At 55.1% G+C, this 22,473-nt stretch overlaps 1 protein-coding gene and 1 long non-coding RNA gene across 14 annotated transcripts in view; one reads left to right on the top strand and one right to left on the bottom strand.

Annotated features, from left to right (window-relative positions):
- Window positions 1-22,473, bottom strand: part of LOC129469976 (uncharacterized protein C17orf113) — a 73,229-nt gene that overhangs the window by 26,275 nt on the left and 24,481 nt on the right. For 7 of the 13 annotated variants that reach the window (XM_055257240.2, XM_055257238.2, XM_055257239.2 and 4 more), the window contains exon 2: window positions 11,284-11,535. In XM_055257240.2, the coding sequence (XP_055113215.1) occupies window positions 11,284-11,533 (250 nt within the window). In that variant the 5' untranslated portion in view covers window positions 11,534-11,535. Of the gene's footprint in view, window positions 1-2,672; window positions 2,867-11,283; window positions 11,536-21,523; window positions 21,602-22,473 lie in introns of those variants that run through there. The other 6 variants (XM_055257234.2, XM_063629025.1, XM_055257243.2 and 3 more) reach the window with 6 other exon arrangements.
- LOC129469987 (uncharacterized) lies at window positions 9,628-14,222 on the top strand. The gene is made up of 3 exons (XR_008653133.2): window positions 9,628-9,844; window positions 10,409-10,536; window positions 14,027-14,222. It is a non-coding gene; the product is annotated as an uncharacterized lncRNA (long non-coding RNA).

Consider the following 22,473-nt stretch of genomic DNA (forward strand, 5'->3'; position numbering starts at 1 on the left):
ATGGGTCTGAAGACCAAATGAATTGCTAGGTGTGGAGGCCATTCAGAGAGGGAGCTGGCCTGCTGCTGTGGATCAAGGGAATGTCAAGACAATGACCCAGTCTCCCCTTCCAGACAGCACAAAGTCACCCAGAAATGCCTTCCAGTCCCCTCACAATTGGGTACACTGCTCTTCTGCAAAAGGCCTAGGGTGCATGTTGATTTGAGGTCCCAGCCCCACCAATGGCTGCTGGGAACTCCTCTGCCCCAGCATCCTCCATGCAGCACTGCTCTGTGCCACCCACCGTCTGCCTCTGACATTCACTGTGAACCCCAGCCCCAGAGCTGCTGGGATGGAGCACGAATCACATGCACACACACGTGTGGCCGCCTGACTCCTGGCTACACTCAAATGAAGGGAGATGTCACAGCCCCCACAGCTGCCCCCGAATGGCACCACACAGCCCTCAGGTCTAGAATTCTGCACCCCGAAAGGGTCAGATTGGGGGTAGGTCTTCTTGGATGGCATTTTGCTGCAGAACAGCCACCGTAAGTGTCTTGGAGCAGCCATGGCTCATTAGCCAACTGCCTTAAGAGGGTGGGGTGTGGTCAGAGGTATGAGCAAGCCAGACCCGTACAGAAGAAGAGGCTGCCCCCAAAGGTCCAGCCGAGGCTGGGGCAGGGCACAGAGCAGAAATCTCATGAAATAACATCACCCTGGCTGCCACCAAGGGAGAAGATCTGGGAGAACCACATCCTGCTATTTTGCCATAATGGGAAAAGACAGACACACACACACACACACACACGAGCACAGAGACACACAACCCGAGGCCCATATCACCCATGGATAGTGGCAGGTATAGACATCAAGGCACATACATACGTACCTCCCCCCACAGTTAGACCATGTATTCTATCTACACACAAGACGCATATACATATGGAGGTGGTACTGATGCCAGGATACACAGATACTCATGCTGGCCGGGAGGCAAAGGCAGGTACACTGGCCACACAAGAGCATGCATGCATACACAGATGGGCACGAGCAACAAAGACACACTTGTGTATACATATACCCAGAGAGACAGACGCACATGAATGTGCAGACCCCTACAAATGCAGATACAGACCATGGACAGCAATGGGCACACAGTGGCACACACCTTCACAAAGATAGATGCATGTACACAAAGAGCCATATGCAGATGCAGAGACCAGTGTGCACACACACTCCCCTTACAAAGTTAAATGCATCGGACTTACAAGAGCATATCTCCAAACAGAGCCTCTCTCCCACTCTTTCCCCAGCCCCATACCCCCAAGTCATGCCTCTCTCCCACTCTTTCCCCAGCCCCCTACCCCCAAGTCACGGGGCAGATGATAGGGTCCTCCCAGAGGCACATGCCTGCACACAACACATCTCAAATAATGACACTGCCATTTCTATCATGGATAAAACCCAAACTCTGCGAAGAATATGGGAGTCCAGGGGAGAGAGAGCCAAAGTGGGGAGTGAGAGGTTGAGCCAAGACCCACTGTGTGCCCACTCCCACCGCAGCCAGGGGGTTCCTCCCCACATTCTCCAGAGCCCCCAAGCCACTTCTGGGTCATCTAGCACTCAGGATGTGCAGACTCCCCCCAAGCTGGAGGAAGACTCCAAAGCCCAGTCACAACATAAACTCTGCCCCCAGTCGCACTGCCTCCAGGCCTTTGCCCCCAAGGAAAGGGTTCCCCCAAATAGCCTTTGATGGGTGATGGCTGTCTCCCTGAAAAAAGGCCAGGCAACCATCTGTGTAGAGAGGTGAGCTGGGAGACCACAGATAAAGAGGGGGAGGGGAACACTGATGTGGACCCCAGTGCAGTGGCCGGATCTCAGGGAGGAGGCACCCTGATTTCTGTCCCCCTCTGTCTGCTTCTCTCTCTCTCTGCTGCAGTAACAGCTCTCTTTCGCTCCCCTCGGACGTCTCCCCCTCCCCTGGCCCCTCAGAGGCAGTTAAAGGTGAGGTCTGATACAAGGAACCTTTGACATGGGCTCCCTGGACAGGCATCTGCCCAGATGTCCAGCACCCCTGTTTCCCGCAGGGTGGACCTCCAGCTCCCCACCATTCCTGCCTTTCCTTTCACCTTTGTTCTCGGCCAAAGTAGGGGCTTCCCTGCCCAGCCCTGGACCTGGGAAAAGGGTTGAGAGTAACTGGCTACTGGTGTCTCTGACAGACAACTTTTGGGGGCCAACTATAGCAGGAAAGGATTGGGCTGGGGAGAGGGGAGAGGACCACCCTCACCTAAGCCCTCTCCCCACTTCCCAGCCCAGGCTCATCAGCACTCACCCAAGAGCATTCTCTGCCTTTGGAGGCACCGCGGAGCGCAGAACGAGGAGCAAATGAAACCCAGCCAGAGTGACAGAGGGAAGGGGGGGATGTGAGGGACAGGAGGGGAGGGCGCGAGGGAGGGACTCCTGGTTCTGCCTGGAAAGCAGAGTCGTTCCTGGGCCCTGTCTCTCTTTGCCAGGAAGGAGCTGCCCATTCTCTGGTTTCCCCCATCCCAACCGCAGGTGGAAAGAACAGGGCATGTTCTTCCCCCAGGGGAGAAGTGTGGGGGCAAATGTGCAGACCAAGAACTGGGGGAGGGTATCGGGGAGCATCCCTCACCCCCCACTCACAGAGGATTCCCTTGCCTGGGGCCTCTTACACTGAAGCGAAGGGTTGGAAGGACTGACTTTGTCCACAGGGACCTCCAGGGAAGGAGGAGCTGCTGGTCCTGCTCTGCCTGCTGGATGGCTCTTGCCGCCCTCTTGCCTCAGGACTTGCTGCTGCAGGAGCCCGTTTTCCTGGCCAGCCTCACTCATCCTTTCCTCACCATCCCCTTATGTTTCACTGCTGTTGCTGAAGAGGAAACTGAGCTTCAGAGAGGTGTTGCCACTTTATCGAAGAGCATTGGCCATGTGGGGTTTGGGGAGCAGGGATCCGGGTGTCTTGCCACTGTTAGTCTAGCACCTGGACCCTTGGATCTGCTATCTGGGCAATGCCAGGAGGGAGAGGAGGGAGTTTATCTGATCCACTAGAACTTCTTTTTTTTTTTTTTTTTGAAACAGTGTTTCGCTCTGTCACCCAGCCTGGAGTGCAGTGGCAAGATCTCGGCTCACTGCAACCTCTGCCTCCCGGGTTCAAGCGATTCTCCTGCCTCAGCCTCCAGAGTAGCTGGGATTACAGGTGCTTGCCACCATGCCCAGCTAATTTTTGTATTTTTAGTAGAGAGGAGGTTTCACCATGTTGGCTAGGGTGATCTTGAACTCCTGACCTCAAATGATCCACCTGCCTTGGCCTCCCAAAGTGTTAGGATTACAGGTGTGAGCCACAGCACCCGGCCTGATCCACTACAACTCCTGACACCCCTCCCATGCCCATCCGAGATCCCCCAGCCCCATTCTTCTCCCCTCCATTCACTCCTTCCTCTCCCTCTTCTTCCTAAAAGCTGGCTCTTTACTGACCTGAGCACCTGGTGGCTGGGAGGGGGTGGAGTGGGGGAAGGAGGCAGCCAGCCCACAGCTGGATCCAGTCCTACATTCCAAGCCCAGGTCCCGATGCTAGCCCCCCACCCCCTCAGCATCCTGTCTCCACCAGACAATAACCTGTAATCTCTGGAGCAGCCAACACTCACAAAGAAGATCTGGGAGGGGTTGGCAGCAGCAGCTCCTGAAAACAGGTTTGTTAGGAAGGGGCTTTGGGGGAGGAGTTGTTTGTGTGGGGAGAGGAAGGAAACTCAAGCCCAGAGCTAATTAACCCACCCAGAGACACAGACAGAATCTTTGTCTTCTTCCAGGGCAGGGATCTGAGCTAAGCCCCCTAATTCTCTACCCAGACAGCCTTGCTTTTCCTGGTGGTCCTGGGGGAGGGGGATGCCAATGGTCAGGGTCACACCTGGGGGAGGGGGATGTGATGACATTCAGGAAGAGCGTGGGGCACTTCTGTCACCTGCCACCAAGGGAGAATAGCAGCAGGAGGCAGAGGCAGGTCAGACTGCAAGAAGAACTTCTCAGTGGCCTTGGGGGAGCACAGTTTCTTTGCCGCATGCACCCAAAGGCCTCAGTATGTGTGTGGGAAGCGGTGACTGGGGAGGAAACGGCAACCCAGGGAGATACTGAAGGATGGGAGGCAGGCTGGAGGGCTTCCGGGGCCTCCCGATAGGACTGAAATTAATCCATCTGCAGGGAGTGGGGTTGAGAAGCTCATCAAGCCAGTGACTCAGGCGTGACTTGAGCTCAAGGTCTTTGATCTCTGGGGCCCAGGATGCAGCCAGAGGCTTCTGCAATCAAAGACTTGGAGAGGAGATGGAGGGACCGATTCAAACAGGAGCTAGGGGAGGTCTGAGGATGCAGAGTAGGGGAGCCTAGCTTTGGCCTGCCACTCTGACCACTGCCCCTCTCCTGCTGGAAGGCACAGGGACATGTAGTGTAGCTGCAGCCTTCTTGGCCCTGAAATCCACTATAGTCTGACTCGATCTCTGCTATCCTGTCCCCCGTACTGTCTACCTTGCACTCCCTGACTAAGGTTCTTCAGGCCATTTCAGCAAGCCAGAGCTTAAGTCATTTCAGAAATGCCCTCCTCTCCCCTCTTGTGTCATGTTGCAATGGATGCCATGGGGCAGGCCCACTCTGAATTGGATGACTGGGTTCTTTCTACCAAGAGACAAGGGAGGGACTGGTTGACTTTAAGAAGCTAGTCTCCCCATCCCTAGCCAGATGGCTGGCATCTCCCCATTTTTCAGTTGAGCACACCAAGGCACAGGGCAGAGGAGTGGCCATAGGTCCCGAGCATTTGTGGAATCATCTGTTGGGACAGCCTGCCCTCTCTGGGCCATACTCCTCCCCATTCTCAAACCTGGCTCAGTTGCTCCTAATATATGCTGTTCTCCTCAGCAGGGCATTGGAGAGGAGTGTGAGATAGAATTTAGAGCCAGAAACCTGGGGCTGGGTGCAAGGGCTCACGCCTCTCATTCCAGCACTTTGGGAGGCTGAGGTGGGAGGATTGCTTGGGGCCAAGAGTTTGAGACCAGCCTGGGCAGCATAGTGAGATCTTGTGATATGGTTTGGCTTTGTCCCCATCCAAATCTTATCTTGAATTGTAGCTCCCATAATTCCCTCATGTTGTGGGAGGGATCCAGTGGGAGATGATTGAATCATGGGGGCAGTTTCTCCCATACAGTTCTCGTGGTAGTGAATAAGTCTCACGAGATCTGATGGGTTTAGGAGGGGAAACCCCTTTCACTTGGCTGTCATTCTTTTGTCTGCCACCATGTGAGACGTGCCTTTCACCTTCCATCATGACTGTGAGGCCTCCCCAGCCATGTGGAACTGTGAGTCCATTAAACCTCTTTCTTTTGTAAACTGCCCGGTCTCTGGTATGTCTTTATCAGCAGCGTGAAAATGGACTAATACACCCTATCTCTACAAAAATTTTTAAAAATAAAAAAAAATTTAGCCAGGCATGATGGTACATGCCTGTAGTCACAGCCACTTAGAAGGCCAAGGGAGGAGGACTGCTTGAGCCCAGGAGGCGAAAGATGCAGTGAGCTATGATTGTGCCAGGTACTCCAGCCTGGGCAACAGAACAAGACGTTGTCTCAATAAACAAAACAAAACAAAATAGAGTCAGAAACCTAGGACCCAAACCCAGCTGTGTGGCCTTGGGTGTTACCTAATCTCCCTGAGCCCCACTCTCCCAGTTTATAAAGTGAGACTGAATGTCATCATCCGTGCCTAGGATGGCTGGGTGAGAAGGGAATGCCATGCTGCAGGTGCAAGTGCTTTGTTCAGCTCCTAAGCAGATCCTCCGTGTGGGGCTGGGGGTAGGTCATTGCCCCTTGCCCAGCTGTCCCCTGATGCCCTGTGCTGGCTCAACATCTGCATCAGAGGTTAGTGCAAGGGGACAGCAAACCTCTGTCTCTTTGCAGATGTCAGAGAATCACTTAAAGTTATTTAGGGGTGTGTGTGTGTGTGTGTGTGTGTGTGTGTGTGTGTGTGTGTGTGTGTGTGATGGTCCATAGGGTCATGGAGTTCAGCCTTCTTCTGGGGAAGGTCCCTGTGCCACACCCCCATTGGGAGGAGAGGCAAGGGGGTGAAAGAAGGCTCAAGATGCATTCCTGAAGAATGAAAGAGGCCAGGCGCAGTGGCTTACGCCTATAATCCCAGCACTTTGGGAGGCTGAGGCAGGCGGATCACCTGAGGTCAGGAGTTTGAGACCAGCCTGGCTAATATGGTGAAACTCCGTCTCTACTAAAAATACAATATTAGCCGGGCATGGTGGCAGATGCCTGTAATCCCAGCTACTAGAGAGGCTGAGGCAGGAGAATCGCTTGAACCTGGGAAGTGGAGGTTGCAATGAGTTAGGATCACACCACTGCACGACAGTGGGCGACAGCCTGGGCGACAGCATGAGACTGTGTCTCAAAAAAAAGAAAAAAGAATGAAAGAGCCTCCTGGGTAGGAGACAGATGGGGGGTGGGCAGGGTAAGTCGGGGCAGTGCTTGGAGGAGGGAGACGAAGTGTGGGTTCCTGATGCTTCCTCCTCCTGTGCCCCTCCAAGGTATTCCAGGGCTCACTCAGCGCTGGGAGTGAGAATTCCAGGAGCCAGATACTGCTGAGGAAGGAGGTCTCTGACTGAGATCTTGGCGAGGAGGCTCAGAGAGGGGAGAACCACCCCCTAGTCTCCCTCCCACAGACGGCCTCTGGGGACGTAAGCAGGAGAGGGTCCCTGCCTTACTGCCTGTGACCGCCTGTCACTGTGGAAGCCTCCAGCCCTGCAGGCCCCTAATCAAAGCGACAGCTCCCACGGAAAAGTGCCCCTCCTGGCTGCCACAGGCCCGAGACCTCGTGTCTCAATCTGGCATGGTGCCCTGGACACTGGGTGCCTAGGACCAATGCAGCGCAGTCAAGGCTGCCCACACTTAGCCTCAGCCTCCCTGGAATGGCTGTGGCTCTCTGCATTTTCCCCAGGGAGCCTCCACCGGGGAGCTCCACCCTAAGGGCTCTCTGCTTTGTGGAGAGGGGCACACCGGCCTAGTCCCCACCTGGGCAGAGCTGGAAGAGGCATCCAGGGCGGCTGAGGGTCCCAGCGTGCTTCCCCTCGCCCTGCTCCCCACCTCAGGGGCAGTTGCTGGCATCTTTTTTTATTTTTATTTTTTGAGATGGAGTCTCTATCGCCCAGGCTAGAGTGCAGTGGCGTGATCTCAGCTCACTGCAACGTCTACCTCCCGGGTTCAAGTGATTCTCCTGCTACAGCCTCCCGAGTAGCTGGGACTACAGGTACCCAACAACCACGCCTGGCTAATTTTTGTGTTTTTAGTAGAGATGGGGTTTTGCCATGTTGTCCAGGCTGGTCTCGAATTCTTGACCTCAAGTGATCCACGTGCCTCAGCCTCCCAAAGTGTTGGGATGACAGGTGTGAGCCACCGCGCCCGACCAAGTTGCTAGCATCTTCTTGCTGGGGGCCGCCCTCCAACCCCAGCTCTCAGATAACTGAGGAGACAGGAGAAAGCCAGGGGAGGGGGGTGGGTGTTGGGAGGGTCATGGCCCAGTGCAGGCCCAGAGTTCACCAGGCCAATGGAGAAGGCAGCTTCTCTAGCTGGAGCCCCAGAATTCCAGGGCTCCTGGAAATCTAAGGACCTGTCCCCACTGCCTTAGGCACAGCTGTCACTCCCCCCACCACCCCACTCCCACGGTGCTGGTCACTCCTCCTAGGTTGGGTGGCTGAAAAGGTCTGGTTCCATGTCTGCCTCCCCTTCTAGACTGTGAGTGCCCAGAGGCAGGTACCAGGCACTGCTCAGTGGTACTGCCCAGCATCCTGCCTGAGCCCAGCACAGGGCTGGAGGGAGAAGTGATGGATGACACACAACAGTTGGCCAGTGACTTCACAGGTCCGATTTAACAATCTGGACTGGAGTATCAGGCCTCACATCTCCTGATGACCCCTAAGATGGTGCCCACATGCCCCTGTTCTGACCCAGTACTGAGGGGCATGGGGACTGTGGGAAGAGGGAAACCAGGTAGAGGGGGAGTCCGCAGCCATCTGGGCAGCCTGTCTCTAGCTGGGACTCTCTTCTGGAGCTGTGACCTTTTTTTGTTGTTGTTGTTTGTTTGTTTGTTTAAGACAGAGTCTCATTCTGTCACCCAGGCTGGAGTGCAGTGGTGCGATCTCAGCTCACTGCAACCTCCGCCTCCCGGGTTCAAGTGATTCTTGTGACTCAGCCTCGCCAGTAACTGGGATTACAGGCATGTGCTACCATGCCCGGCTAATTTTTGTATTTTTAGTAGAGATGGGGTTTCACCATATTGGCCAGGCTGGTCTCAAACTCCTGACCTCAAGTTATCCTCCTGCCTCGGCCTCCTAAAGTGTTGGGATTACAGGCGTGAGCCTCCGCACCTGGCCCTGGAGCGGTGGTCTTTTCTCCTCTCCCTGCACCTGCTCCCTTCATCTTGGTACGGTGGGATTGGGGAGGGAGGAGCTTTTACCACAGGGACCGTTGCCCAGGAAGTAAGGCCTGAAGAGGCTGTGTTACAAGAAGAACAAAGACCAGATAACATCCTCAGCCACAGGACTGGCCGTCCCCACTCAGTGCCAGCCCTCCATTTCTGTCTCCCTCTCAGCCCCCCCTTTCTGATAACTGACCTGCCCTCCGTGGCACTGCCTAAGCTAGAGCTGTCCGTGGCACCCTCCACACACCCCACATCCCATTGGTCACCAAGTCTTGACAGTTCTGCTAAAGAAAAGGCTCCAGAGTCTATTTCTCCATTTCACCTCACTTTCCTTCTTATGTACCCTCGAGCCAGAGACACCTAAAAACACTAACTGCTCCTGCTCAAACCGCTTCTGCGATGCCCATCACCTTCAGAACAAAGGTCAAAGCCCAGCCTGGTGGCAAGGCTGTCGCAGGTGGCTCCTGCTGTCCTCTCCACACCCCGCACACTCCCTGCACACACCCAGCACACTGATGGCCAGTGACTTCACAGGTCTGATTTAACAATCTTGACTGGAGTACCAGGCCTCATGTCTCCTGATGACCCCTAAGATGGTGCCCCCACCGCCCCCCCCGAAGAGCCATGGGCTTGCAGGCCTCAATGCCATTGATCCAGCCGCTTCCCTGCCTGGGATCCTCTCTTTGTCTCCAGTATCCACCATCAATGTCACTTCCCATGTCAGTTTGCCTCTCCCTCCTCTGACTTCTTTTTTTATTTTTATTTTATTTTTTTTGAGACAGGGTCTCCCTCTGTTGCCCAGGCTGGAGTGCAATGGTGTGATCTCAGCTCACTGCAGCCTCCACCTCCTGGGCTCAAGCAATTCTCGTGCCTCAGCCTCCCAAGTAGCGGGGACTACAGGTGCCCACCACCACACCAGGCTAATATTTTGTTTTTTTAGTAGATGAGGTTTTGCCATGTTGCCCAGGCTGGTCTCGAACTCCTGAGCTCAGGCAATCTGCCCGCTTTGGGGTCCCAAAATGTTGGGATTACAGGTGTGAGCCTGGCCCCTCCTCTGACTTCTTGAGGCACCCTGAATCCACCTCTAGGAAGCCTGTTATTATCTTGAAACAAACTCATCTGCATGTGTAGTTATTTAGATAGCTTTTTCCTGACAGGCAGATATGATGTCTTTTAAAAACGTGAATCTCCCAAAAGCAGCTTACACCTAGTAGGTGGTCAATAAATATTTGGTGAATTAATGAGTTACTTTTTTTTTTTTTTTTGAGACAGGGTCTCGCTGTGTCGCCCAGGCTGGAGTGCAATGGCACAATCTCGCCTCACTGCAACCTCCACCTCCTGGGTTCAAGTGATTCGTCTACCTCAGCCTCCTGAGTAGCTGGGACTACAGGTGTGTGCCACCATACCCGGCTAATTTTTGCATTTTTAGTAGAAATGGGGTTTTGCCATGTTGGCCAGGCTGGTCTCAAACTCCTGGCCTTAAGTGACCCACCTGCCTCAGCCTCCCAAAGTGCTAGGATTACAGGCATGAGCCACCATGCCCAGCCAATGAGTGACTTTTGAATCCAGACAGACACATACGCTCCAGAAACGCCCATCAGTCAGATACTGTCTTGCTCAGAGTCACGCTTTTGGTGTCCAGCCTGAAATAATTGGGTGGGGAGAAGCTGGTCCCAGTCATCAGAGCATGCTGGCCTTTGCTTATGCTGTGACCTCTGCCTGTAATGCCCCTACTCCCCTCATCCATGTTCCGAGGCTCAGCCCTTTCTTCCTTCAGGAGACTTTCCTGGTGCCCCCAGGGACTGCAGCTTTGCCTTTGTGCCCTGAGGGTATGTCCCATGAGGCAACCACAACCCTTATCTCTTTTCACATCTGTCTCCACCCAAAAGACCCACTCAATCTTGGGGAGGGTGGTAAGCAGAGAGATTGGATCTTACTTGTCTCCGGCCTACAGGATTGTGTGTGTGGAGCGGGGGACACAGTGGGTGCCCCATGAATGTCACCAAAAGAGAAGACAGCCCTCAAGAAGGTGTCTGAGGTCAGAGCGTAGCCTCCGGCAAAACTGCCAACCACGGCTGCAAGGTAGGTTTCTGTTGGCCTCCCCCAGGAGCCAGGGGTAAGTTCCCGCCTTTCCCACCTCCCCACACTGGGCCTGAATGTGAATCTGTTTGCTCTGCCAACAGCAGCCTGGGCGGTTCTTACTTTCCCTATGGCCCCTGTGCACCTGTCAGCTAGAATCACCCTCATGGAGGCATTCACCCATTTCCCCCAGAAACCTGCCTTGCAGCCAGCTGCCCCTTCCAAGCTCATAGCCAAACCTCTGCAAAGTCACCCCAGCTAGGGAGAAGCAGAAATCCTGGCCGGGAGTCCAAAGGAAGAGGGACCTCCCCCTTGTCCCTGGGTTGGAGTGCTGTGTACCTTGCTGACCTTGGCCTTCAGAGACCACAGACCTGAGCTGGAGCCTGGGACCCCCACCCCACAGATGAGGCCCTTGTCTGAAAGCCTGTGGCTACCAGGAGGCTCCAGGCTGGAGAAGTGCTGCTTAGGAGTCCTGATCCCAAAAGATCCCACAGGGAGAGTCCCTAGAAACAAACACCCAAGAGGCGGCCTAAGGACCCACAGATTGCGAGAGGTCCTAGAGAAGGGTTGTCCAGATGCAGAATAAAACTTGCATCAGAGGGGGCTTCAGACCCTAAGACCCCATTGAGGGCACCCCAGACGCAAAGACCCCCATGGAGGGAGGCCACAGACCCAGAGCCCCTCAGAGGGGCCCAGACAGAGATACTCCCCAAGCCAAATTTGTGGGAGCAGCGTCCCCTCCACACTGACCTGGCCCTGAGGGGCTCTCCCCCAAGCTGAGCTGCCGAAGCCGCCTCTGGTGGGCCCGCCCCCCACAGTGCACCTGGGCCTGGGCCGCCGAGTTCAGCTGGATGTTGCAGACATCACAGAGCGTGTACGATGGCCGCTTTCTTTCTCGCTTGGGCTTAGGTGGTTCTGGGGGCCGAGGGTGGCACTCAGCAGCTCCAGATATGGGGGGCTCCTTCTCAGCCGGTGGGGGTGGGCTCAGTGGCCGCTTCATATCTGAGTGGATAGAGAGGGAGACAAATGAACGCCAAATGGTTGTGAATGCTTAGAGAGAGCAGGAGGGGCTCAAGAAGGGGAGACATGGAGCTCTGTATCCTCTTATCCCCCTGAAACGCCCCAGCCCGAGGATGGTGGAAGGGCGCATAATGGGGTCTATTTCAAGCAAAGCAGCATTAAAACTTGGGACTCTTGGTGGCTCACGCCTGTAATCCCAGCACTTTGGGAGGCCGAGGCAGGCAGGTCACCTGAGGTCAGGAGTTTGAGACCAGCCTGACCAACATGGTGAAACCCCGTCTCTACTAAAAATACATAATTTGCTGGGCATGGTGGCGCATGCCTGTAATCCCAGCTACTCAGGAGGCTGATGCAGGAGAATCGCTTGAACCCGGGAGGCGGAGGTTGCAGTGATCCGAGATCGGGCATCATTGCACTCCAGCTTGCACAAGAGCGAAACTCCATTTCAGAAAGAAAAACCAACAAAAAACAAAAACAAAAAAACTTGGGACTTTCTGGAAGGGTGTCCGACATGTCTACACATGGGGAGGCCAAGACACCTGGGGACTCGGAGGGCCGCAGAACATATCTCAGAGAGGGGGACTGGGGTCTTGGAGGAAATGTGGTCACTGAAGGAGAGGCAGCGGCAAGGCCAGCTGAGTCACATTTGAGGAAGCAAGAGTCCTGTTCTCAGCTCCGCAGCAAGCGCTGGCAATCCTGTGACAGCCAGGCATGTGGCGCTTACTGGAGACGCAGCAGCCGCCAGCCAAAAACACAACCTTCCTGTGCCCTGCACCCAGCAGGGTGACATTCACAAATGGTGACAGTGTGTGAAGCCATCCCAACCCCTGCTTCACGTGGCTCCAGATGCCCCCTGCTGTTTTGGCCACCGAGGCCGAGGCAATGGTTGGTGGTTTCGGTAGAGACCTGAGCCTTGCTGCCTGGGTTGGCTGAACACAGCCCCGTCCCCCAACGCACCTGAGGTCAGGAAGTCGAGACCAGCCTGGACAACATGGCGAAACCCTGTCTCTACTAAAAATACAAAAATTAGCTGGGTGTGGTGGTGGTCGGTAGAGACCTGAGCCTTGCTGCCTGGGTTGGCTGAACACAGCGCCCCTGCCCCCGCCCCGTCCCCCAACGCGCGCACGCGCGCATACACACACACACACACACACACACACACACACACACACACACTTTCTGTCTCTCCTGGACCCTTAAGTGGCCCCTCCAGGCCCCCATCTCCCATAGACAGTCTTTCCTTTCCAAGTCACTGCTCTGAAACTTGCCCTGCCTGACTTGTCTGCCTCTAACCATTTCTATTCTGGGGCTGCTCAGTGAATTTTGCCTTCTCTTGGAAATCTGCGCGCATGCTTCCTGCTTCTGCTTCAGACAGGGGCTTCCTGAGAGCAAGATCTGTGTCCCTCCCTCAGGCTGGGGCAACCCCAAGGCTAGGGTCTGGGTGAGTCATTACTGAGCCCATCTCTCCTGTTATGGACTGAAGTGTGTCCCCTCAAAATGCATATGTTGAAGTAATAACCCCCAGTACCTTAGAAAGTAACTCTATTTGGAGATGGGGTCTTCAAAGAGGTAATTAAGTTAATGAGGTCATACTGGTGGGCCCTAATTCATATGATGGGTGTCTTTATTTTTTTCAAGATGGAGTCTTGCTCTGTCACCCAGGATGTAGTGCAGTGGCGTGACCTCGGCTCACTGCAACCTCCACCTCCTGGGTTCAAGTGATTCTCCTGCCTCAGCCTCCCGAGTAGCTGGGACCACAGGTGTCCACCACCACACCCAGCTAATTTTTGTATTTTTAGTAGAGACAGGGTTTCGCCATGTTGTCCAGGCTGGTCTCGACTTCCTGACCTCAGGTGATCCTCCCACCTTGGCCTCCCAAAGTGCTGGGATTACAGCCATGAGCCACTGCACCCAGTGGGAGACAGAGTCTTACTCTGTTACCCAGGCTGGAGTGCAGTGGCACAATCTCAGCTCACCGCAACCTCTGCCTCCCGGATTCAAGCAATTCTCCTGCCTCAGCCTCCTGAGTAGCTGGGATTACAAGCATCCGCCACCACACCCAGCTGATTTTTGTATTTTTTTTGTAGAGATGGGGTAGTGCCATGTTGGCCAGGCTGGTCTCGGACTCCTGGCCTCAAGTGATCTGCTCACCTTGGCCTCCCAAAGTGCTGGGATTTCAGGTGTGAGCCACCACGCTGGGTCTCATATGACTGGTGTCTTTATAAGAAGAGGAAATTTGGACACAGATAGTTATAGAGGGAAGATCATCTTCAAGCCAAGGAGAGAAGCCTTTGAAGAAATGAACCCTCCTGACACCTTGATCTTGGACTTCTAGCCTCCAGAACTGTGAGAAATTATATCTCCACTGTCGAAGCCACTGAGTCTGTGGTACTTTGTTATGGCAACCTGAGCAGACAAGCTCATCTCCCCAGAGGGCGTTTCCTGTGTTCTGAGGCCCATGCTTACTTTGCAGATCAGACCAGTCCAGTGATGCCACAATGTCTTCACAAGCCCACACATCCAACAGTGGAGCCCCCATCTGAACGAGGAAAATTAATTTTACAAGCCCATGGCCAAAAACCTGCCTGTAGTCCCCAGATGCCACCCCCATTCTCAGTAAGCTGCTTGTCCTTTTTGTGAGCAGTGATCCCACATAACATGTCTGTTGTGACAAGTGTGGGGACTGTGTGTGGAAGGAACAGAGGAGCACAGAGATAAGGGCAGGAGCTCTTTGAAATTTTATGTATGTTTAAAATTTCAATAGAGACAGGGTCTCACTACGTTGCCCAGGCTGGTCTCGAACTTCTATGCTCACGTGGTCTGCCCGCCTCTGCATCCCTAAGTGCTGGGGTTACAGGCATGAGCCACCATGCCCAGCCAAGAGCAGGAGCTCCATGCTGATTCACACCTGGGTTCAAATCTCAGCTCTGTCACTCATTGGCTGTGTGACCTGAGCTCCGTTCCTTCATCTGTACGTCTGTAGAATGGGAGTGATCAATAACAGTTCCTAAGTCATACACACATTGTGGGGATTAGATGAGCTGATCTATAATCTATGTAATACGCTTCTCGGTGCCCTACAAAATCAGCTGTTTTTTTGTTTGTTTGTTTTGTTTTGTTTTGTTTTGTTTTGTTTGAGACAGGGTCTCACACTGTCGCCCAGGCTGGAATGCAGTGGTGCTATTTCAGCTCACTGCAACCTCTGCCTCCCGGGTGCAAGTGATTCTCCTGCCTCAGCCTCCTGAGTAGGTGGGACTACAGGCGTGTGCCACCACTCCCAGCTAATTTTTGTATTTTTAGTAGAGACAGAGTTTCACAATGTTGGCCATGATGGTCTCGATCCCTTGACTTCGTGATCCGCCCACCTCGGCCTCCCAAAGTGCTGGGATTACAAGCATGAGCCATTGGTGCCCGGCCAATCAGCTGTTATTAATACATAGTGTGTCTGTCTCTTGCAGCTTGTGAGTGAAGTCTGTCACCCTGTGTGTCTGTCATGATGTACCTGGGTCACTGCAAATGTCTCTGTTACCCCCTCGTTTGTTGAGGTGAATCTGTGTCACTCACTCTGTGTGCATGTCACAGTGTAGCTGTGCCATGGTGTGGGTGTCGTTGTGCCCAGACTATGAAATGAGACTGTCACTGAACATCTGAGACTCACTATGTGATATCGGTTGAATTGTGTCCCCCAAAATTCAATATATTGACATCCTAATCCCCAGCAGTTTCAGAATACGACCTTATTTGGAAATAGGGTCGTTGCAGATGCTATTAAGATAAGGCCAGACTGGTATAGGGTGGGCCCCTAATCCAATATACATGACTGGTGTCCTTATAAAAAGGTGAAATTGACTGGGCACAGTGGCTCACGCCTGTAATCCCAGCACTTTGGGAGGCCAAGGCGGGTGGATCACGAGGTCAGGAGTTCAAGACCAGCCTGGCCAACATGGTGAAACCCTGTCTCCACTAAAAATACAAAAAAATTAGCTGGGCGCAGTGGTGGGCGCCTGTAATCCCAGGTACTCAGGAGGCTGAGGCAAGAGAATTGCTTGAACCTGGGAGGCGGAGGTTGCAGTAAGTTGAGATCGTGCCACTGTACTCAAGCCTGGGTAACAGAGCAAGACTCCATCTCAGGAAAAAAAAAAAAAGAGAGAGAGAGAGAGACAGGGTCTTGCTCTGTTGCCCAGGCTGAAGTGGAGCAGTGTGATCATAGCTCACTGTAACCTCAAACACTTGGGCTCAATAGATCCTCCAGCCTTGGGCTCCCAAAGTGCTGGGATCACGGTTATGAGCCACTGCACCCAGCCTTGCTGACACATATTGATCTTGGACTTTTGGGATCCAGAACTGAGACAATAAACTTCTATTGTTTAAATGCCACCCAGCCTGTGGCACTTTGTTATGGGAGCCCTAGCAAATTAACGCGCCATAGATCTGACCCTGGTGTGGTCATAAGTGCTTGGTGATTTGATGGTCCAAACTTTCTGCTAGGGTTTGGATGTTGTGTCTGGGCGGCAGTTCCACAGATAGCCCCCAGGTGGCGCAGCAAACATCCAGTGGGAAGGTAGGTGAAGACTCGGTACCCCCTGGGCATGACAGACCCCAGTCCCCACACTCAAGGGGCAACGCAGCTGTCTCCTGGAGCCACACCGTGGGTCCAGGGTATAGCTCTTCCCACAGAGGGCACACTGGAGGTCGCTGCCATTGTGAGAAGGCCCCCATTGCTGCATGGAGCCCCCCACCAATATTTTGCACCTTCTTACCTCTAGATGGAGGTCATCACAGCGACTCCCCTGCCTCTCAATGTCCTCCCCAACCATCCCAGCAGGAGGAGGCAGGAAGAAGCTCTTAGGTGCAAGTGTTGGTGGGGGGAAAGGTCCAATTCCCTGGGTGGAGGCTTCAGAGGAATGAGATTTTCCTGGCCATGCCAAGGAGAGCTGCCTGCCCCGCCAGCATGGGGACAGGGGTATTTTGAAATCTCAGTGCAGTTTATGACAGGCAGGCCGGGGACATGGCCCAAGAGAGCAAATATCTGCCACGCAGCTGATTAAACCTCTGTGATATATAGCCTCTGGGCTCACGGGGCCGCCTGGATTCCGGGCTAATTGTGTTCCCCCCAGCCAGGCTGCTGGGCCTGCCGCAGCCTGCCCTGCCTGACCCAGCCTTCCCAGCTGTCCCCTTAGGAGCCACACTGCCCCAGCTAAGCTAGGGGAGCCCAGTCAGAAAGTGTGGAGGGGTGGGCAGTGACGGGAGCACACAGGTCTGTCTAACCCTGCCCTGAGCATCGGCAGCTCGGCATCCCCAACCCTGGCCCCTACTCAGAGCCAGCATGACCCACCCTAGCAGGACCTACACTTGGACAGGACCTAGTCCACATGCTGCCTTAAGCAGATGGGGAAACTGAGTCCCAGAGCAGGGCAGTGGACTTGCTTCAAAGCAAATGGAAAGACGATGCACAAGCTGATTATAGAGGCTTCCCTGTCTTTCTTTTCACCCCCCAGCTGCTTACATCACGTCTTCTTCATGAAATAAAAACCCCATTTATTGAGGGCTTACTGTGGGCCAGGTGCTTGACAAAAAGGGTCTTTTTTCTTTTTTGTGGGGGATGGGGTTTGACTGTTTCCCAGGCTCCAGGCTGGTCTCAAACTCGTAGGGCTCAAGTGAACCTCCTGCCCCAGCCTCCCAAGTAGCTGGGATTACCGGCATGTGCCACCATGCCCAGACAGGATATCTCTTAAACTTCACAATTCCATGAGATGAGCACCATTATTAACCTGTTATCCCACTGCACAAATTAGAGAACAGGCTTTGGGAGGTTCTGTGGCTGGACCTGGACCTATGCTTGTCTGACTCAAAGCCCAAGTCCTTACCCACTGCCCCATCCCATCTCTCCTTAAAGCCTGCCAAGCCCTGACCTGAACTGATGGGTGGGGAGGGGGCCACAGATTCAGAGAAGGGCTCCGCGGAGGGGCAGGGTTGTGCAGCCCCTTCAGGGCCAGTGCCTGGCAGAGAGGGGCTACACCCTGGATAGAAAGAGGTGGGGCCAGAGCCAAAGAGGTGGGGAGGAAGGACAAGGGGAAAGCAGAGAAAAAGAGCGTGTATGTACCCATCCGTCTGTCTGTCTGTCTGTCTGTCTGGGATTTCTACAGGAAGCTGGTTAAATCTCCCTCTGTTCCCTGTCTTCCCTGAGAGATGGGCTGAGGCTGCTTTAGAGAGGGCAGGGGTTGGGCCCTGGGAGGGAGCTACCCACTTGGAGGCAGGCTCACACCACCTGCGCTGGAGAGCTGTGTAGCCCAGGTTCTGTCTGCCTGTCTGCCTGTGTGTCTGTCAATGTGGAGCTGGGGGGTGGGGTGGGGGGAGCACTCAGGCAGGGCTCTGGGGTCCCATCTCCACCACTTCTGGCTGGGTGACAAATGCACATGAGGTCCCTGGGTTTCCATGGGGTCCTTGGCCACCGTGAGGTGATGAGATTCCCTGCCTGTCCATCCAGAGAGGGCTGAATGGAGGGGACTGTGGAGGCCAGAAAACAGGCAGCAGATGGTTGTTTCTGCTGCAGCCTGGGAAAGGAGTCCTCCAGAAAAGGCTGCTTCTCCTAAGGAGATAACCGGAGAGGAAGGTTCGAGGCCTGTCCCCAGCCTTTGGCAGAGCATGAAGGGTTCCCTCCTCAAACCCTTAACAAGCCCAGTTACCCTCTGGCATTTTCCTCCATGTCAGCCAACAGCCACCCTCCCGCCTCCCCAGCCTACTTCCCAGACCGGGCCAGGCTGGCTGGCCGGCCAAACTTGGGCCAGACCCTGCCTCGCTGGGCTTTGGTTTCCTGTCTTTAAAGAGAGGGGGCCAGGCGCGGTGGCTCATGCCTGTAATCCCAGCATTTTGGGAGGCCAAGGCAGGTGGATCACCTGAGGTTGGGAGTTTGAGACCAGCCTGGCCAACATGGTGAAACCCCGTCTCTACTAAAGATAAAAAAATTAGCCAACATGGTAGTGAGTGCCTGTAATCCCAACTACTCGGGAGGCTGAGGCAGGAGAATTGCTTGAACCTGGGAGGCGGAGGTTGCAGTGAGCTGAGATTGCATCACTGCACTCCAGCCCCAGAGACAGTGAGACTCCGTCTCAAAAAAATAAATAAGTAAAAAATAGCCGGGCACGGTGGCTCACGCCTGTAATCCCGGCACTTTGGGAGGCCGAGGAGGGCGGATCATGAGGTCAGGAGATCGAGACCATCCTGGCTAACACGATGAAACCCCGTCTCTACCAAAAATACAAAAAATTAGCTGGGCATGGTGGTGGGTGCCTGTAGTCCCACTACTCAGGAGGCTGAGGCAGGAGAATGGCGTGAACCTGGGAGGTGGAGCTTGCAGTGAGCCGAGATCGCACCACTGTACTCCAGCCTGGGCGACAGAGCGAGACTCCGTCTCAAAATAAATAAATAAATAAATAAATAAATAATAATAGGCTGGACGCGGTGGCTCATGCCTGTAATCCCAGCACTTTGGGAGGCCGAGGCAGGTGGATTACCTGAGGCCAGGAGTTTGAGACCAGCCTGGCAAACATAGCAAAACCCCATCTCTACTAAAACTACAAAAATTAGCTGGGTGTGGTGGCAGGTGCCTGTGATCCTAGCTACTGGCGGATGCTTGTAATCCCAGCTACTCAGGAGGCTGAGGCAGGAGAATCGCTTGAACCCGGGAGGCGGAGGTTGCAGTGAGCCGAGATTGTGCCACTGCACTCCAGCCTGTGCGACAGAGCAAGACTCCATCTCAAAAAAATAAAAAATAAAATAAGTAAGAGAGGGGATTGGGCTCCTAGGTCCTTTGCAGGCTGAATTGCAGTGGCCACACAGAGCAGCTACTGCTAAGGTGGAAGATAGTGGAGACCAAGGTATATGATTCTGCCTTAGCCTGGGAGAAAAGCAGGGTGGGTGCGCCTGGTGGCAAGTGCCTGTAACCCCCGGAGCACAACAGAAACATCGCCTCCATGAATCCTCAGAACAATCCTGCGAGGCTTGACGCATGAGGCAACTGAGGCTCAGCGTCACAAAGAGGGGCAAGTAGGTAGGGCCAGGTCTCCTCCATTCTATGAGGCAAGGGCAGGGGTTGAGGACCCTGGCAGCCCCTATCCCAGTCATTCACGGGGTCACAGGCAGGAGTGTGGGATCCTGGCCCTCCCTACCAGCCCATCTGCAGAGAGAAGCACCTGGAAGAAGAGAAGCCTCATCTGTTCCTGTCCTAGCAGAGTGCAAGCCTTCCTGGGCCTGGGTACCCGCTAAGTATCCCGGAGGGGCCGTCAATGAGCATTTTGGCTTCTCCACTCTGCCACCTCGCCACTGCCCTCTCCCAGCACCGACACCTCCCCAGGGCGAGGAAGGGGAAACAGCCTTCTTTAGTGGTGTGGCCACCATAGAGTGGCACCCATCCCAGCTATTCCATGGGCCCAGGGAGCTGGGGTCACCCAGGGCCACACCCTGAGATCCCCTCAGAGGATCCAGAGGAGTCGAGTCACCTGCGCCAGCCCCCAGCACATACACCCCCGCTTTGCCAGAACAGGAGGCTCGGGGGCTAGGCAACAGCTGGTCCAGGTGCCAGGTGAGGGGTTCCACTGGACACACCCAAGGTGGCCATGTCTGTCTTCCCATCTGAAGTGGTGACAGAGGAAGCCTGTCACCTTCCCCTGGGGCCTTCTGGGTGCTGGGGATTTCAGGAGTGAGCTGCTGAAAGCCAACACTCCAGCTCCAAGGGAGCGAGAGAGGGCACAGGAGGTGAAGGAGCAGGACGGTCCAGAGGTGAGGTCACTGTCCCCCACCGCCTCCCCTCCCTGGTCTGCTCTGTCCTCATCCCCAGTTGTCTGCATCCTCCAGAGGGCCTCAGTCCCTCCTGACACCCCCAAAGACAGGGGCTGGCTCTGCTGGCCACTGAGACTCCCCTAAAGACCCCTCCCCTCAGGAAGGAAGTCCTTCTTGCTGTCTAACCTGCATCTCTCCTTGCAGGGTCCACAGTGGCAACACAGAACAGCTGCCTGTAAGGTGGGGTGGTTGTCTCCATACCCCCTATCCTTGTCTCTGCTGCCAGGCAAAGCCCAGGAAATCTGACCTGTTGCCCTGATCACACTCAGGAGGCAGAGAAGACCCGCCTGCCCCATGCCCCCTCCTAGGAGCACCAGGGCTCAGGATCCTGGTACAGCCCGGGTTTATCTCCTGCCTGCTCTCCCTGCCCAATCCCATAAGACCCAGAAGGGGAGCTCCCTCAAACCCCACTCCCTGCCTTCCACTAGTCACCACGTCCAAGTCAGGGCAGGGGCCTAAGTCCTGGAAGCCAGAAGGAGGAGGGTTGGGAGCTCCTGGGACTGTTCCTGAGTTGTGGGTGGGGGCAGAGTGCTCTGGCCAGGGGCCCCCCCATGCCCCTTGCTGAAGCTGAGACATTCTGCACGTTGGAGGTACGAAGGGGCGGGACAGGAAGTCCTCCAATGACTGTGAATGAGGTGGAGGGTGGGGGAGCAGGAGTACTCTTTGCACCCCCCAAAAGATAATTGTTGCTCTTCCCTCCCCCACCCCTTCCCTTCTATTCCATCTCAGTGTTGATAGGGGTGGATCAACTTCTGGATTCTCTAAACTTCTTAAGAAAAGACGGTGGGTTATTTGGTCGCGCCCCCTATCTCCTGGAGAATGGTCCCTTCCTTAGGGTGGGTGGGAGTACAGGGGGCGTCTCACCCTCTACTCCCTCTCTCCCCCTAATGGGAGCTGGAAGTCCTTCTTGCCATCACCCTTGCTGTCCTCCTCGCGACCTCAGTTTCCGGTTAAGTGGCGGTTCTTTCCCGGTCACCAAGCGAGAAGGGTCTCCACCGCTGCCCCCAGCCCTACAGAGCCACCTAAGCGCTGAGCACGCGGCGGGCCCCCTCCCGCCGGCTCTGCCCCCGCGGCGCGTGGGTCCGGGATGGGCAGCGGGGAGTGCGGGCCCGAGTCTGGCGCCCGCGCCTACCTGGAGAGCGCTCCGGACAAACCCGGCTGCGTCCAGCCGCTCGCGGCCACCCGGGGCGGTCCTGAGTCACAGCTCCCGGCCCCTCGCCTCCCAGGACAGCCGCCGCGTCTCCGAGCCCGCCCCCGGGCGGCCCGACGGGAGCAGGTGCCAGGAGCCGCGCCATCCCGGCCGGCCCAGGAGAGCCTTGGCGGGAGAGGGGCTCAGCGGTGGAGCTCCCCGGGTGGGAGGAAGAGAGGGGAGACTCGGAGGCTCTCCTGGCTGAAGAGCTGGGCGCACGGGTGAGTATCCCGCCTACCCCGGCTGACCAGGCCCAGCGTACCTGAAGGCTCCCCAGGGGTCCCAGAGCTCAGGGAAGGGGACCCCAAACTGGCTGCCTTCCCCCACCCCCTGTCAGCACCCCCTTCCGCCCCTGGCTGCTACATCTGGCAAGCAGGCCCCTCTTTTGGGAGGAAACTCAGGGAGTGGGAGGAAGTTGACATTCATGGACCACCTGCTGGGTGCCAGGGGGATCACACTGAAACCTCAGAACCACTCTGCCTAGAGCGGTGCAGTTCCCCATTTTACAGACCAGGAAACGAAAGACTGGGGACTTAGGTGGGTGCGGTGGCTCACGCCTGTAATCCCAGCACTTTGGGAGGTCGAGGCGGGCGGATCACTTGAGGTCAGGAGTTCGAGACCAGCATGGCCAACATGGTGAAACCCTGTCTCTACTAAAAATACAAAAATTAGGCGGGGGTAGTGGCACGCCTGTAATCCCAGCTACTCAGGAGGCTGAGGTGGGAGAATCGCTTGAACCTGGGAAGAGGAGGTTGCAATGAGCCAAAATCACCCCATTGCACTACTCCAGCCTGGGTAAGAAAAGTGAAACTTCATCTCAAAAAAAAAAAGATTGTGGACCTTAAGTAACTGGTCCAAAGTCACACAGGAAGTGGACACCAAATGGGAGACTC

Source organism: Symphalangus syndactylus, chromosome 20 (assembly GCF_028878055.3).
Source record: "Symphalangus syndactylus isolate Jambi chromosome 20, NHGRI_mSymSyn1-v2.1_pri, whole genome shotgun sequence".
Lineage (NCBI taxonomy): Eukaryota > Metazoa > Chordata > Mammalia > Primates > Hylobatidae > Symphalangus > Symphalangus syndactylus.